The sequence below is a fragment of the Lissotriton helveticus genome, chromosome 3_1, assembly GCF_964261635.1.
Source record: "Lissotriton helveticus chromosome 3_1, aLisHel1.1, whole genome shotgun sequence".
Classification (NCBI taxonomy): Eukaryota; Metazoa; Chordata; class Amphibia; order Caudata; family Salamandridae; genus Lissotriton; species Lissotriton helveticus.
Window position 1 is genome coordinate 1,586,402,310 of NC_136061.1, and position 16,850 is coordinate 1,586,419,159.

A 16,850-nucleotide genomic window follows, 5' to 3' on the forward strand; every position below is an offset into this window, starting at 1 on the left:
CTATTGCCCAGAGTCGCAGAGTGTGACCCCTTGAGTCGAGTAGGCACCGGAGCGAGAATTGTCGAGTCCGTGGAATTTTTGAGCCCAAGACCCACTGAGGCGGGGAATCGAACCCTGGTCCACGGCCGATCTCAGCTTCCGGGTCTGCCGCCTCTAACCACTGAGCCACGCTTCTCCACAAAACATCAAAACATGTCGTGTAAGGTGTCATACAATTTGGAATACTATCCCCTCGCCTGTTCTGGCGACGGGGATAGCATTCCACCCCTCTAGAGGGAGAAGACATGTTACTTTACTGAAATGCGGTTGATTTTTAAAAGAGCCTCAGATCCACAAAATGGATGCTTCTGCCACAGACACGGGTCTGACCCCCTGCAGCTGGCCGAAACTCAGCCAAGGGGGCCTGGACAAAGGGTTTCCTGTCGCAGGGAGGTGTCCCACCTCCCCAGACAGGAGATAGTGGATTGTTGCAGGGAGGTTTGAAAGAAACCAGACACTGCATGGGGAGCACAAGGCTGCCCCTTGCATAATCCGGCCAAACCGGTTCTGGGGCACACCAGCCCCCGTCCCAGCGCGGCCTGGATCAAAGGAAAGGGGTGTACCCACCCCCTTCCTGGGTCCCACCCATAGGAGGGGATCTAGCAGGTAATCCAGCCCCCTAGATTGGTATAAGAATGGGAGCAGTGCCAATGCACTTCAGATTATCCTGATGAAACATAAGAAACGAAACTCTGGACCCTTCGACATCCTACTCAACGTAGAAGACTGAAGAATCTCCCTTGTGATCAAGGAGTGACCACCCTGTGCAAACAGGCACCATCCAGCACATCGACGTCTGCTTTGTTGCAGTTCCCGCCGGAACTCGAGCGACAGAGATCGACGAGATCAAGCTTGCCTGCCTTCTTACAGCCCGATCAACAGTCCCTGCAGAGCTGAGACCCGTGGAGGCGACCGGAAGCGTGGGGCACGCCATCTTGAAAAGACCACGAGACGCTGACCGTGCAGCCCACGAGTGACCCTCGAAGCTGTACACCGGGGTTTGAGAAGCCCCAACCCTGAGCCACTCTTGCACCGAAGTTCACCCCTCTACACTCAACGAGTGCTGCGTGGGGCCCTTCTGCTTTCTTTGGCTCAACGCGTTGGCCCGGTCACTTGCCAGCTGGCTTGTGGCCCCTGTGCCGGCGAAAACCTAAATACGACTTGTGATTCTGGTTGCTCCAGATTTACACCAGCTCCTCTGAAAAGGAGCACCCATTCTGACCCTCCTGGTCCGAGTGAGAAGCAATCTTCCAGTTCCGCGTGGATTGCTCTTGCCAAGTGTTGTTTGCTCCAATCTTAAAGCCGACAGTGCCGACGGTGAGAGCCTACGTGGGACAGCTCGTGACCCGCTCCTGGACGTCGCAGATGCCCCAGAGCCCACTTGGCAGCGGAGAGAAGCTCCTCGACAACCACCTGATTGCGCCCGACATTGCCTGGTTCCGTCCTGGTTCCACCCTGGTCACTGCTGAGTGACCCAGACTCTGTCCCCTCTGCTTTCAGGTACTTTTCGACTCTGATCCACCCTTGGATCACACCGGACACTTCTCCTTCACATCGCCTGCAGCATCTTCAGCTTCAAGCACCCAGAACCTGCACGACGAAACCCGACGCCACTTCGACCCTATGCACCCGCTTCCTGTGGGTGAGGTAACATTGCAACGCCGGTGTTCCCACACTGGTACACACCTCTAGGGTCTGTGTCTAAAGTTTTGTCCTTCTAGGTTCATCGGACGTATCCTAAAACTCTGTTGTGTAACTTTTACGCACCATTGACTTGCATTGGTGCATGCGTGTGCTTTAAGCACTGCACCCGAATCCCGTGGGTTTTTCCCGACTTCAGCATTGCTTATCCCGACTGCTCCCAGCGATTCCCTAGGCCCTAGGCCTAACCACTGTTCGATTGGTATCTCTTATACCACTTTCTTAGTATATGGTCTGAGTGGCCCCCCGCCCTCATCCATAATTGTGCAACTTTGTATGTTATACTGTGCTTTTGATTTAACGCTTGTGCCCCTTTGTTCATAAAGAGTACTGGGGATTATTTTAGAAATAAACACATATATTTTTATAATATATACTTGTGTGGTGTCCTTTCATTTGATATTACAGGACTGTGATTGGTAAAATAGCTCGCTTAACACGACCTCTTGAGTTTAGCCTTTAAGGCTGCTTAGTCTATGCTACCATTAAGATAGCTTGTCTACAAGGTTGACTTACAACCAGACACCATAAGGGATAGTTTGGACTGATACAAGGTGGTTCCAGAATTGGAAATATCATATATCAGGCCAACTTCTCACAAACATGCAGTTCTTAAAAGCTTTGTTGTACTTCAAAGTATTTAAACCATGGGGTTCTGTTTTAACCCTGGATCAAATGCAGTGCAGTGCACTTATGCATTGCTTTATCATACAACAGCTCCGTTTTTAGTTTTATTGTGTGTACAAAATACTTCTCTGATGGGCCTACATTGGATTAAGGAGCTGGAACAATTTCATATTGTGTTTCTTCCTGCATTAACCCCTTCCCCGCTCATGACGAGCTCAGCTCGTCATGAGTTACGACGCTCGTACGCTCATGACGAGCTGAGCTCGTCATGTAACGCGGCTTTCAAAAAAACGCAGCGCACAGCGGGAAAACCGCTAGCGCGCATGCTGTTAAGTACGAACATTCACTAGATTGATATCTCCAATTTATAAATGTATTTGTGGCCTGAAAGTTAGAAATTGAGTTTTCTCAGGTCCACTTACTCTGTCAAGTGCGATTATATGTTGGTAATATCTTGTGTTGTGAAACCCAGTGTCAATTCATCTCATGACGAGTACTAATAATTAATGAACAGCTTACAAACCACATTAATAATTGAATAAAATTGAATTATCGTTTTTTCCAAATAGCTGCTGGAAAGGGCATGGTCCATGTTCTAGTGTTTGGTAATTACTCACTTTCTGCTTATGTCACTAGGAGTTGAATGATACTGCTGCATCACTGTTTGAAAGTGGCCAGGAAGACAGCGTGTCAGAGGCTGTCTGCATCATGAATGAGCTGATTATCCCCTCCATGCAGCTGATCGTGAACTGTGACCTTTCCAAAGACGACCTGGATGCCATTGAAGTTATGAGGAACCGCTGGTGCTCCTATCTTGGACAGGACATTACTGGTGAGTACTAGCAATAGGGGGTGAAGGGTTTTCTTAAATGGAATTTAATTTTGACCGTTTTCCACACCGAAGTTGCTCATGATTTTCAAATGTTAATACATCTAAGATGCCAGTCCAAAGACCTCTCATTATTCTCAAAGTTTTCTTCTCCATTGGCAACTGCTCTATCTCCGTAGCCCATTGTTTTTAACATATGGTACAGTAAGCGACTAGAGCAGATCTAGTGGCGTGCCATCTCCACCAGATACTTCTGCTTTGATTCTCATTTTGTAGGAGCAGCCACCTCTTTGAATTTTTCAGACAAATACTTTGGCAGTGTGAATCTCATCTAGATTTACATGCTGTGCATTATTCCATCTGTTGTGTCCTGAAGTATTTCTAAGTTTAAAAACTGTCTACTAAGGCATAGCTATAGGCTCGGTTAATTATGAGTGACTATGACGTTAACTGCAAGTCCCCAAAATGTTAGCATGATTTCAATTTTGTCTACTGATCAGTTTGGAGGTATATTGCAAGAGCTCCCAAGTAAGAAGATTAAAGTTATTAACAATATAGAGAATTTGGAAGAAAAGTATCCCATGACTGTTGCAACACTAAGGTAATCCGTTTATTTTCCACCGGAAGGGAAATCGGTATAATTTAGAAACAGAAAAAAAATGTGTTTGAGTACATTCTTCAGAAAAATACAATAGATCTTAAGCCTGCAGTACATTCAAATAAAGAGCATCAAATTCAGCCGGTAGAATAAGCACCCAAGTCTTCCCAGAAACTAGGAAAGTCAAAACCTAGACTGAAAAATATATATTTCACATGGACAAACCCATGGACAATCCCTCGACATCAAAAAATTAGTCAGTTGAGTAGGCTGCCGTCAAATCCCACAATACCAGACACAAACAGAAGGCCACTTGAAAGGAGTTGCCTAAGGGCATCTTCTCAACTTACGAGGATGAATAATTTTAAATGGGAAAAAGGTCTTCGCCCACAGAAGAGAAACAAGATACCTACCATAAGGAGCAGCAAGTCGACAAAGCCATCATTTGTCATTGAGGCGGAAGAAGGCAGTCAGCACAACAGTTGGCAGTCTCATGAAGAAAAAGCATTAATTTGAAGAGGCATACATCTTGTATACATTAACTAAGTCTTTGGGTTGCTAGATACACAGAGATGACTCAGGCTAAATACAGAGCCAGCTTAATACATATACAGAGCTCACCTTACATAGGATGTAAAGGATCATATTACAAATTAACTTTCAGAAGAGGAGGAAATATGGCCAGTATTGATGCTATATCTCCTCAGGAGATTAAGTACTCTTCCAGGCCATCACCATAAAACAATATATTGCTCTATCATGGGGAGGAGTACTTTGTATATTTTCCTACAGCAAAACAAGATCTAACAGTAAGACCTGTACTGGATCTGCGCTTTGTCAGCAAGTTTATCCATATGCAAAAGTTTCAAATAGTAGCCATTTAGCAGATTATACCCTTATTGCAGAACAGTCACCTGACGATAACAAATCTTAAATATGTATAGTTCTTCATTCCTATCCAACACACAGCTTGGTTATTAACAGGCACATTACTAGATGAGGAGAGGAGTTGGCCTAACGGCCAGGGCGCTCGACCTCGGACCTTGGGATCTGGGTTCGAGTCTCTGTAACGACACCAAAAAACTCCTGTGATTCTGGGCAAATCACTTAATCTCCCCGTGCCTAAAATGAATGCGTGTCCTCATATAACTGGTGCTATGTAAAGCGCTCTGATACCTGATTCAGTACGGGTCTAGTTTGCGCTATATAAAACTCTGGGTGAAAAAAAAAAAGATGAAGGTATTAAATTCTGATGAATACTTTAGTCTGCAGATTTCTCACCTCTTGCTCCTTTCTATCTACGCCATTAGATGATGGATGCAGAGTTGCTATACTAGTAAAATGTTGTAGGAAAGTGCCCAATTTGTTTTGCATGGTTACCCCCCCCCCCCCCCCCACTTTTTGTCTGATATCTGATGCACTTTAACTGAGTGTGCACTGGGTCTCTGCCAATCCGGTTCCCAGTGCCTGTGTTCTTTCCTAAAATAGTACCTTTGGTTCCACTATTGGCACACCTCTGGCCCACATGTCAGTCCCTTGTAAAACGTACCTGTGGTACCAAGGGCCGTGTGATCAGAGAGGGTTTCTAAGGGCTGCACACATCCCTGTGTGCCATGCCCACAACCACTGCCTGTGGGATACGCAAGTAACACCTCTAGCAGGCTTTACAATCCTAAGGCAGGGTGCACTATACCACAGGGGAGGGTATGGCTGCATGAATGAAATGCCCCTACAGAATTTAAGTCCATTCTTAGACAGTGTAAGTGCAGTGAAGCCATATTGAGTGCATAGGCTGGGAGTTTGTCCTCATGAACTCCACAGCTCCATGATGGATTTACTAAATACTAACAAGTTTGGTATCAGATTTCTTAGCACAATAATCCAGCACTGATGCTAGTGATGGATGTATTGTAAAATGCACCCAGACGGCATGTTAGAGGTGCCCCATGAAAAATTACCAACTCTCTTGTATCCAGCTGACTGGTCTGCACCAGCGTGTCACACATAACTGTTTCTTACCTCCTGAGGGGGAGCCCTTGTGCGGTTATGGATCAGGGACAAGACTGCTTGGAGTGGAGGTGCTTCACACCTACCCCCGTGCAGGAACAGCATTCAGGGATGTTAGCATCAAAGGCTTTTTGCTCTTTGAAAGGCTAGCCAGGGCCTTTCCAGCTAGTGCCCCCTCCCCCTCTAACTGACCAAACCCCACTTTTGGCGGTAAGGTCAGCTGGAAAGTTAGTAGACAGGAGAGGTGTTTACCCTCTGCCAAGACCACCCCTAAGGTGTCCTGGACCAGGGTTACCCCTCCTTAGGAAGTCCTCCATCTTGAGTTGAAGGATTCTACCCAATCAGGTTAGGGGATACCCCCTCTCCGGGGGGAAGGGACATACAAAGAGTGTAGTCAGCCTAAAAGGCAGGTAGACCATTGGCTACCAGCTGCCAGTTCCTGTAACACCCGTAAACTCAGTTTTTAGGGGCATCCCTGAACCTTGATCCTCAGATTCCTGAATCCAACGAAGAAGACGCCATGCAGCAAAGCTTGAAGACAGCGACTGACATGGCCCCATCTCTACCGGCTTGCTACCAGCAAGAAGACGTCTGTCTTGTGGCTAGCAAGTTTCAAGAATCCCAGGAAGACTGCCACTCTTAGACAAAGACCAGATCTCGAGAGGACAGCGGCCCTGTCCAGAAAAACTCCTGAACATTCTGCACCCAAAGCCCACGGCCCAAGTGGCCCACCTGCCCAGTGACATCTCCCTAGCTATCCGGGCCTTGTCTCCATCAGTGGCTCACCTCTCCTGGACCCCACAAAGTTGCTTGCAGCCTCAACACGATGGGTCCCCCTGACCTGATCTGACTTCTGAAGAAAATCCAACATCAAAAGGCACCCCTGCATCCTCAGCTCCCTAACTTTGGTGAACCCAGCTGACGGTGCCCAGGCCTTGACCTGTATCTCAACTCATCTGTCCAGCCTCCTGGCCGAGCCTGCAACTTCTTTGTGCGACCGAGATCCCCCATTCGCTTGCATTGGGTGCTCAGCGCTGATTTGCAAACTGAACCCGGCCACCCCGTGCCGCTGGTGGTGTAGCTTTCGTACTGCCTTGTGCCCCCCCTGTGCTCATCTTATCCCATGCCTGTGCCCTGAAACCGTGCGTACCCACATGTAACCCACACATCTTGTGGGTGCCTCCAGTCTCCTTTAACTAACATTGGGCTCAGTGACCTCTGCTCCGGGCCGCCCCAGTTCCGCTGGTGGTCCAGTGTCTACCTTAAATTGAACCTTGACCATTGTTGGTCTAAACCTCAGAAGACTGGAAGAGTAAGTCATGTACTTACCTGCTAATGTATATCACTATTTTCCTCCCATAGGATTGCATTGCATTTCTCCTAGGGCATTCAAATGTTTACTTTCTACAATTTCTGAAGATTTACAATTGCGGATTTACAATTCTAAAAGTATTCCAACTACTATAAATAATTTTTACTGCCATGCAAAACAATTCCTACTGCACATTGAAAAGTAGTATTGCTGTTCTTGGAACTGTTACTTACCTGCAACTGAGTTTCTCCAGATTCGAAAATAAAATAACAAAGTAATCACTTTTTATACAAAACAATTTGTCTTGGATTCAATCCTTGAGTGATCACCTTAAGCCTCTGTAGGCCTCTCGAGATCCACTGGACTCTGTGCACACTATACCTAACTTTGGTAAAGTATATGCAGAGCCAGCTTCCTACTAGTGTCCAAACTGTTGTAGTGTTACATTTGTAAAGTGACTCCTTTTAATTGTCTAGTCTTAACTGGTGACGCTCATGTGGCAAGAAGATGTTGCTCTCTGTTCTAAACAACATCCATTTGTGGTGCCTGAGCCCCAGGCATGACTCCATTTCATGCAAGGAGTGTGGCTGCATGTATACCACGGCTACCAAGGAGCAGGAGGCTGAACTGTTAATGATGCGGACCCAGGATGAGCACAGGGCAAGTGGCATCACTCCAGCTCCGATGCCACAACCTGCTCTAATTCACCTGGCAAATCCTAAAGGCAGGGCCTTTTCATGGGGCAAAAAGAGGTCTTCCTAGAGAGTGCTCAAAAGGCATAAAAAGGACCCTTAACCTCTTAAATGTTGTTCCCGTTCCATGGGTAAAGATCCTAACTGACAACTTTTTTCACTGACTCGGACTCTGGCATCTACTTCGGAGCCGGCCTTGGTGGAGATACACCAATTTTGGGATAATTTGTCATATCCTGTGTTTAAAAGACCCCTCATTTTCTCAACAAACCAAAGCACCTAAGATGGCAGGCTTGGTGATGAATGGCATTTCTTCAGATCTGAGACTGGGAGAAACTATGGTAGATGGGCCGCGAATTGTTTAAAGTGATATCTTTATCCGATTTGCTGCAGATTATCGGAGGAAGCTTACCTGGCCTTTATGGAAGCAAACTTTCTGCAGTGGAGAATAGATGTGAGGTTACCGTTTCGTTTTAAAGCTTTATTCGACATTTGTCATAAAAGCATTCACCTAGCCCTAATACAATAAATACTACCAGTAAAACAATACTTTCTAAAAATACATATTAAACATGAAATGTCGAATAAATACATAGTAAAAAACATCAAATTACAGCAAATTATCACACTTCTTAAAAAGTAATTTTTTATATAAAATAAAATACAATAATCCAAATGGCAAAGTGCAAAGATAGGAATATGCATAATTTCATTACGGTGTAATTGCCATTAACGATCGGGTACGAATTAACCATGACCAAGCCAGAAATTTTGGTACCACAAGCAATATGGAACAATCTGTTTCAAGTATCCTAAGGGCTTCAGATTGGCTGCGGGTTCCCAAATTTGAGCACACAGGTTTCAGCCATTTACGTCTGGGAGACGAGTACAGTGGGCAACAAAATAAAAGATGGGAAATGTGCTCAGTTAGTTCATTACAATGGTGACAATGTTCGTCCCATGCTGGGGACCAATGCTTTTTAAACGCGTTCACCGGAAGTGTACCTATGCGAAATTGAAAATAAAGTTTCCTGTCATAAGGTTTTTCAATGATGTCCCAAAAGGATTCGCAAAAAGGGTACATTTTTATATTTAGGAAGCGAGATGTTAGATTTGAACTTGTATTGTCACTAAACATTGTAAAATATATCATTTCCCAATATAGATCTTTCAGCTTTGCCTTCGTAGGAAAGCAGGATACGTCTTGGGTGTCCCATAGATGGACCAATTTCAATTTTTTAAGGAGTCCCCGGAGCTTCCTTAGCCATGGAATACTATGGAAGCGGTCGAATTTGATGACGTCCGTCAATGCCGCCGCATAGTGGCTTAATTCTGGAGTCACCATGATCCGTCTCCAATATAAAAGAGGGCGTAACCTCGCTGTGTCCTCTATGCCTTTTCTTCCCAGATCCAATTTTAGTGGGGTTGTGGGTGTACTTTGGGGGACCATCACAATCTCTCTTAAGAACCTGTTTTCTGCTCGGCCCAGTTCTTTCAAATTAGAAAACCCCCATAGTTCAGAGCCATATAAACAAGCCCCCAGGACTTTCATAGAATAAATTTCCAACACACAGTTTACTGGCTTTGTCAGCGAGGTGCGGTGTTTTAGGGTAATTGCACCTGCTAGCTGCCTAAACTTTAATAAAGTTGTAGTTATGTGTGGTTTCCAACTCATGTTTTCTTGTAGAGTGATGCCTAGGTAGGAAAAAGAGTCCACTCTTTCTAGGGGTATACCTTTGTATTTTATTACGCCTTTGAAGGTGGACTGCTGGTTGAGGCACATGAATTTTGTTTTGGTGGTATTCAATTCAAGGCCCCTCCCGTCACAAAATACACCAAAGGCATCAACCACTTTTTGGAGCCCACTGGGGGTGCGGGAAAGTAAGAGTGTATCGTCCGCAAACATGAGGACAGGTACACGAGAGCCAGCAATTACTGGGGCGTCACTAGCAATCTTCTCTAGGTGTTCAACGATACCATTTATATAGATAGAGAAGAGTGTTGGCGCAAGGACACACCCTTGTCTCACCCCACGTTCTACCGGAAAGGGATCAGTTACTTCTCCTTGCTTGCCCCATCTTATTCTTGCAAAGTTGTTTTCGTGTAGGCGAACAAGGAGTGTAAGCAGTTCCTGGCTTAAGCCTACGTCCGTCAAAGTCTGCCAGAGCTTTTCTCTGGGGACCATGTCGAAAGCGGCTTTTAGGTCCACAAAAACTGCATACAATGTCCCCTTCTTTAGAGTGACATTTCTCCAGTAGATGGTTAGAAAGTGGAGGACTTGGTCAACGCTGCTAGTTAAGGGACGAAAACCAGCTTGATATGATGACAGAATATTTTTTTCGTTGATCCATTGGTGCAGTTTATTTAGGACTAATCGGCCCATTAGTTTTTGTGCTGTATCAATCAGACTAATGGGTCTGTAGTTTTTAGCCAGGGTTTTGTCACCTTTCTTATATATGGGGATGATTTCGGCTCCCTTCCAGGAGTCAGGCACTTTCCCTCCCATCGCCACTGCATTTGCCAGCATTGCAAAATAGCTACACCAGGACTTCCGATCCGATAGAAATATATCAGCCGGAATTCCATCCATGCCTGGAGCTTTACCCCCTGCTACACAATCCAATACAATACTCACATCCTTTTCAACGAATATTGGAGATTTATAGTAGACTTGAGGAGGAGGACAATCATTATTAAACATGGGATTAGAGGCATACTGTGGTTGGAAATATTCTACCCAATTACTTTTCGGGACATGGTTCGTAGGCTGGAGTGCTACGCCACCCTTTGCCCATTTTACTGTGGCCCAGAAGCGCTTTGTTTAAAGTGATATCTTTATCCGATTTGCTGCAGATTATCGGAGGAAGCTTACCTGGCCTTTATGGAAGCAAACTTTCTGCAGTGGAGAATAGATGTGAGGTTACAGAATGTTCTTGCTTTAATCTGAACCTTGAACAGTGTCGTGGTGAGCAATACTTGTTAAGAATATTCAAAGAAGCAGATTCAGACTTTGTAAGGATACCGTGCCTTTTGAAAATACTGAGAGACTACAAGTACATTTTCCGGTGAGAACAATAACACAATATTCCAACGGAGAGAAATACAAAGAAGAGAGTCTTTATTTGATGCTTTCGCTATTGTATACAACAGTCAAAAACACTGTTGTCTAATAATAGTGCTTTTGTTTTTCTTTTAGCTCTTGCCTTCAACTTGTTTTCTTTTAGTGTTCACCTATTACAGTCCTTTTCACTCGTACTTCAAGCGCCGTGAGAAATTTTGTGGCTGCTTTTACCGAGTTTCTCTGATTTTTATCTCCACATTAACTTCACAAAAAAAGATGTCTTGTTGTCGAAACATCCTCAACTTACGTACTTTTAGCACCAATTACGACAGGCTTAAAAAAGTAACAGCCTTCCCATATTGGGGGACAGTTTTTGAATCTGCTTCTCTGGAGATAAACATTACGTTTCCGTGTCTAAACTTCTAGCCAAGCATTGGGTGCCTTGTCCTTTCCTTAGATGAAAAGCCCAGTATTACCCTTATGCTACAATTTTACAAAATACATGGGTGCATATTGCGATATAGGTGACAGGGGTCTTGGGTAATGTTAATTCCTCCTTAGAAGTGGAAGAGAACCATGGGGTTATGCTAATTCCTCCTTTGTTAGAAGTGGAAGAGACCTGCTTCTGTTGACCCCATTTCTCAATTCCACTTTGTACTTCACATTGCAAATGTCATGGAGGAGCTTGGTCTTAAATACATTGTGGACTATATTAAGCTCACCTCCATTTTTCTGTAGATGTCTATTTGGACTAATCCCCATGCTACACTTAATCACTCAGTCATTAGCGACTATCCTGCCTGTAATCATGGCTTGAAAGTCCAGTGGTTACCATATGTTGAACAGAAACTTGTGGAATTGGTCTGGTCTTCTCTGAGAAACCGTCTTCTGCATAGAAGAAAGACTATGGGTCAAATGCATTTTTTGTAGAAACTAAACGTTTCGCTAGGGAAGGCCACAAACTTTGAAAAACGTCTGTAAGGTAATGTGAAAAAGTGTTGGTATCGAACTCTATTTAACTATGGTTCCAGGGCATTGGTAAAAGCCTATCCTGCCATTTAGATCCAGCACCATCCGTAATTTTATTGTGTTTTCCTTTGAGGGAAATATAGCAGTTCCAACATTTGTGCCTGTCCTTGTGACTGCATTTCCAACCAGTTAAGCTTGCACTTTATCTTTTTCAGGTCTCGCGCCTGCGCTGTAGTGTGCTGCACTGCTCGCGCAGCGTGAGATCTTTAGTAATTGAAAAACGGGGTTTTACCACTGACCTAGGAATCGCACACGCTCATGTGTGTGCTTTTCCTTGTGTGTCCTCCCCACTGGCCTGTGTGTGCGTCTTTTTATAAGACTGCTCCGCTCATGGCCTATTGGTGTCTATTACTCGCTTGGTGCGCGTAATAGACACCAATAGACCATGTGGTTTCAATTATTGTGCCCAGATACGGGCGCGATAATTGAAACCACGTGTGTTGCGAGCGCGCGCACAGTTTGAACAACATCAAAGTAACAGTAATGGAATCTTATCTGCAGCTCATCAGTCCTGTAAAAGATGTGGCTGCCCTCCCCGTTCTACAGCTCCGGCCTGGAGGGAGCACACATTCCAGCGTGAAGCCCAACTGGGCAGCCGGCCCCACCCCTCTGACCCGATCATTACTCTTGCCCGAAGTACCAATCGTTTGCGCTTAACAAACACCCGATCACCACACTTACCCCCGCCTGCCAATACCGATTCTGTAGTGTTTACCACGCATGCACAGTACTCCCCCAAGGGTTTCGGTCGCTCATTCCCCACACGCACTGCCTCGTATTATGCCGCCCCACCACCACCACCACCACCAGGCCGCAATGCTCCTTGAAATCTGCTCTGAGCCGGGAATGCCACGAACCCCACACTCCTCTGGACTAATCAGAAGCTAGCTCTTCCCTATCACTTCCAGGCGCCCCAGCTTTTAATTGTGTCTTTACTGATTGTGCCTCCCGGGGTGGAGAAGACCGATGGGGGGTGGCGGGGCTGCGCATAGAGCCACCATGGGGTCCATCGTGGACTCCTGAGCGTTGAAGCACAACCCACCCTCCCCCTCAATGCCAGCCCTACAAGGAGTGCAAGGAGCGCAGCTGGCTACCCGGGAAGGTCCGGCAGAGGTAAGGGCTTTCCCACCCAACTGGAGCCCCGCATGGGCCCATCCCCGAGGCCCACACCGCCAGGCCCCCAGTAGCCGTACTTCATCCCGTGCAGGGGATGACCAGTGATCCTAGCGCCGCTGGCACAAAGAGGGCAAGGGATCAGGCCCAAGCTCCCCACCCAGGTAGAGCCGCGCCGGCTCACCGAATGGCCTGAGGCCGATCCCAAGTTGGGGGGGCGGACATCGGGAGGAGCGAGAAGCGCTCCTCAGTCTACGGCTGACCGGGCAGGCCAGCGTAGCATGCGGCCGGGAGTCGGACCCCCCTTTACCCTGACATGACCTCACCCGCAGGTACCGGCAAGCCGAGCTTCCTGCGGGGGCCAATCCAGGGAACTTACACTGGGGTGGAGTCCCTCACGGACCATGGCCTGCATGGTGGGATCCGGGGGAGACTCACCTTGCTTCCAACTCAACCAACTACCATATACCTATTCCTGCTGCAACTCAGCTGTCCAACCAGCAAGACGGCGTGTCTGGCGCAAATAGAGCGGCAGAAAGGCAAGGGGATTGTGGTAATGTATTAGTTTTATTTGGGAATGGAATATTAGATTTAGAATGTATTACATCATTTAGAATGGAATATGTAAGAAGAACTCTGGAATGTTCACTTTAGAGGCTGTGTCTATGTTGGAGGCGGCAGCAGCCTTTTTACTTGCATACTACTTTAAAATAAAAGTAGAATCATTTTTTAATTTCGTGTGTCACTACAGGGATGTATAAGTACCTCCCTCCCAACCCTCTATGCTCCGGAAATGGCACGCACCAGTCTTAGGGACTCCTCTCCGGGTCCCCCGACTAGACTGGTGTGCCCTAAGTGGCACCTAGGGTGGCATTTTTTAAGGTGGCCCTCTGTGTGGATCGCTGGCAGCCACACAATACTCAGCTAACATCATGTACATTTGCAATTTGTGTGTGTTGGGAATATTGTATTTGGTGGCCAGGGTGAACGAAGAGACGGTGAGCTGAGGTACAACTGATATAAGGGGGCCCCCAGCCACATGTAGAAACAAGCATTTGCAATGCAATAGGTCTTGCATTATTAAAGTTTGAGCTATTGGCATTGCTAAATAATGCAACACAATAGCTTAAACTTTAATAATGCGAGACCTATTGCATTGCAAATGCTTTTTTTGTAAATATTATGAAGTTTATACTAGTATGTATTTACTGTCATTGCCGATAGCAAAAAAATAAAGGTTAATTTGTAAAGACGCTGACTTTTAAGACTCATGTATTCATCAAGAACGTAAGGGACAAAATGGAAATTCTGTACTGGCAACAAAGACGCAGTAACTCAATGAAGAGAAATACAAAGAAAGAGAGTGAATTTGATGCCCCCTGCTGCTGTAAGAACCTGTCCAGAAAACCGTTATCTAATAATAATGTTTTGTTTTTTTAACCTCGTGCTTTCGACTTGTTTTCTTTTTGTCTTCTCCAATTGTCAGTTTAAAGATTATAGTTTCCTTAGGAGATCTGGACACGAAATCTGCAGATATTAGAAATGTATGCATCAAATCATTTACAAAAATGCTTATATGCAGGTTGAAGGTCTTTTGGAAAAAAATTAACTGTTTCTCAGTCATCAGATGGATCTGTGAATGTGCTTTGTGCAGTTTGATTTCCCTGAAGTTGTAGTTTTTAGCCTACATTCCATTTTACTGGTCTGAAAAAGTGCCTACAACCCATCAGAAAAAAATCTGTAACGTTGCTACCCGCTATAATTTTGTGTAGCAATTTACCAGCTTTTTGTGAGGAAAGAGCCAAGGGTGAAAGTGCTGTGATATAAATGTTCACATTCAGGCACGCATGGTCGAGGGTAGGTGCAGCAAGCTCGCACACCCAGCAAAACCCCTGTAACGGTGTGGGTCACCGTGCAATAGCCTGCAAAGCCTATTGTCTGTAACAATTGGGATTCTAGGTCGAACCAAAGGTGATAACTATCACAAGTAGGTACCACCCTCAACAAAACAAAGGAGGACTGCTCAATGATAAATCACAATTGGGGTTGACTCAACGAAAACTTTTTATGAAAAAAAAATGTTGGTCCTGATTAAGCGCCAGGGATCATTCTGACCACTTTCAGACGCGAAACATGTTGACCTTTTAGGTATTTGGGGCCATTATTACCCATGGGAACCAGCATATTAAAAACGGTCAGGATATCCCCAGTTTTAATATTTAATCCCACACTCACTTTTCACGACCCCACTAAGAACTCACACCCTCACTCATCAAACGGCGAAATAAATAGATCTCCGCTAAAGTGACCCTTCGGGGGACCCGTAGGGCATTGCAGTGCCGGGCCAACAAGGAGCTACGCCCAATGATGAAGCATGACATCCTTTGTAATGTGTGAGGGCAACAAGAGACATAACTTTTGACTGTCTCCTGTAGTATAGCATAGTACCTAGATATCCACTCTTGTTTCTTTTCTTGACAGACACTACTTGTGTCTCAATATGAACAGTAACCCTACTTCACGGGTACTGGACCTTATTAGCTCCTCGTCCCCGCTCTTCCTTGTTTGACAGATCTAAAAGTCAAAAAAAAATTACGTTTTCTCGATGGCAATATTGCCATTGAAAATTAAGCACCTCTTGCTATGGAGGTGAAAGAGAACTAGCTCCACTTGCTCAGCAAAGATAGAAAAAAATTATTCCATCTTTTGTCATTTTTAGAATGGGGATTAAAAAAAGAAACGAGCATTGGAAAATGTGATAGTTCTCGTCTTTGGGGCCTATAGGCTTTCCCAATATTCTACAATGTTGACTTTTTCTCAACTCTGTGCAGCATCGACCCAAAAAAAGTGCAGCAATGTGTTATTCCACTGGTGCATCCATGTGTCAGAACGCATGTGCACCCCTGTGGAATGATGCGGTGCCACTTTTTAACATTTTAAAATTATTTTTCTCCTGAAACTCCAGCAAACCCTTTCTAATCTTTGTTTTGTAGTGGGTTTTTTAGGGCACTTGACTTTTTGTTGCATTGATTTCGCCCCTTTGGTTCATTTTACTACACATAGCACCTTAGTATATATTTAGTCCAAATGGTTATGACGTGTTGTGCTTGGAATCACTATAGCTGCGGTATGGAATCTGCTCCCAAAGACAGTCGATCCCTGCTCTCTTTTAGAAAAGCAGTGAAAACTTGGCTCTTCACTGCCTGCTAGACTGTACTGTCGGTCTAGAAGTCTCTGACTGTCATAGCGCCAAGACGCCCATGCATGGGCATTCGCGCGCTCTATAAAATGATAAATCAAATCAATCAAGTAAGACCAGTAATTGGCAATATGGTTTTATACGCCGCTCTCTCAATAGGGTCTGTATTTGGCTTGGCTTTGTTGTACGATTCGTGAATTGATATGTCGTAGAAACAAGCTAAGTAAAAGTGAAGAGTAAAACAAATTGAAAAGCATGGTTACCAGCGGCCTATTTTAACAAGCATTTGCAATGCGATAGGTCTCGCAGCATTAAAGTTTGAGTTATTGGCATTGTGTATGACAATGCGTTGCATACATTTTTTACCATACTTTGAATTGGTGAGCAGTTTGAGTGTGTGCAAGAGTGCTGTTGCAAATTATTTTAAGGCAGTGATAGAGTGCTTTGGGTTCAATGGCGTTTCAAACTCTTTAGAAATGTTGCGCTCTCTTCAGGACAATGAGATAACAGGAACACCTTATTAAAAGTATAGCCACAAGCTTGTGATTGGATGACGGAACCAGGACGTGTTCGAGTTCCCGTGACACACAAACTGGGCCTCACTCGGTTGGGCTTGAAACGGAGCAGTGTCATTATGGACAAT

The 16,850-nt window shown here is 45.2% G+C and overlaps 1 protein-coding gene across 6 annotated transcripts in view; it reads left to right on the top strand.

The window, feature by feature from the left end:
- The window catches only part of USP28 (ubiquitin specific peptidase 28), a 505,647-nt gene that overhangs the window by 477,137 nt on the left and 11,660 nt on the right, over positions 1-16,850 (top strand). For all 6 annotated transcript variants that reach the window (XM_078682349.1, XM_078682350.1, XM_078682344.1 and 3 more), the window contains one exon: positions 3,004-3,199. In XM_078682349.1, coding sequence (XP_078538475.1) covers positions 3,004-3,199 — 196 coding nt within the window. The remainder of the gene's footprint in view (positions 1-3,003; positions 3,200-16,850) is intronic.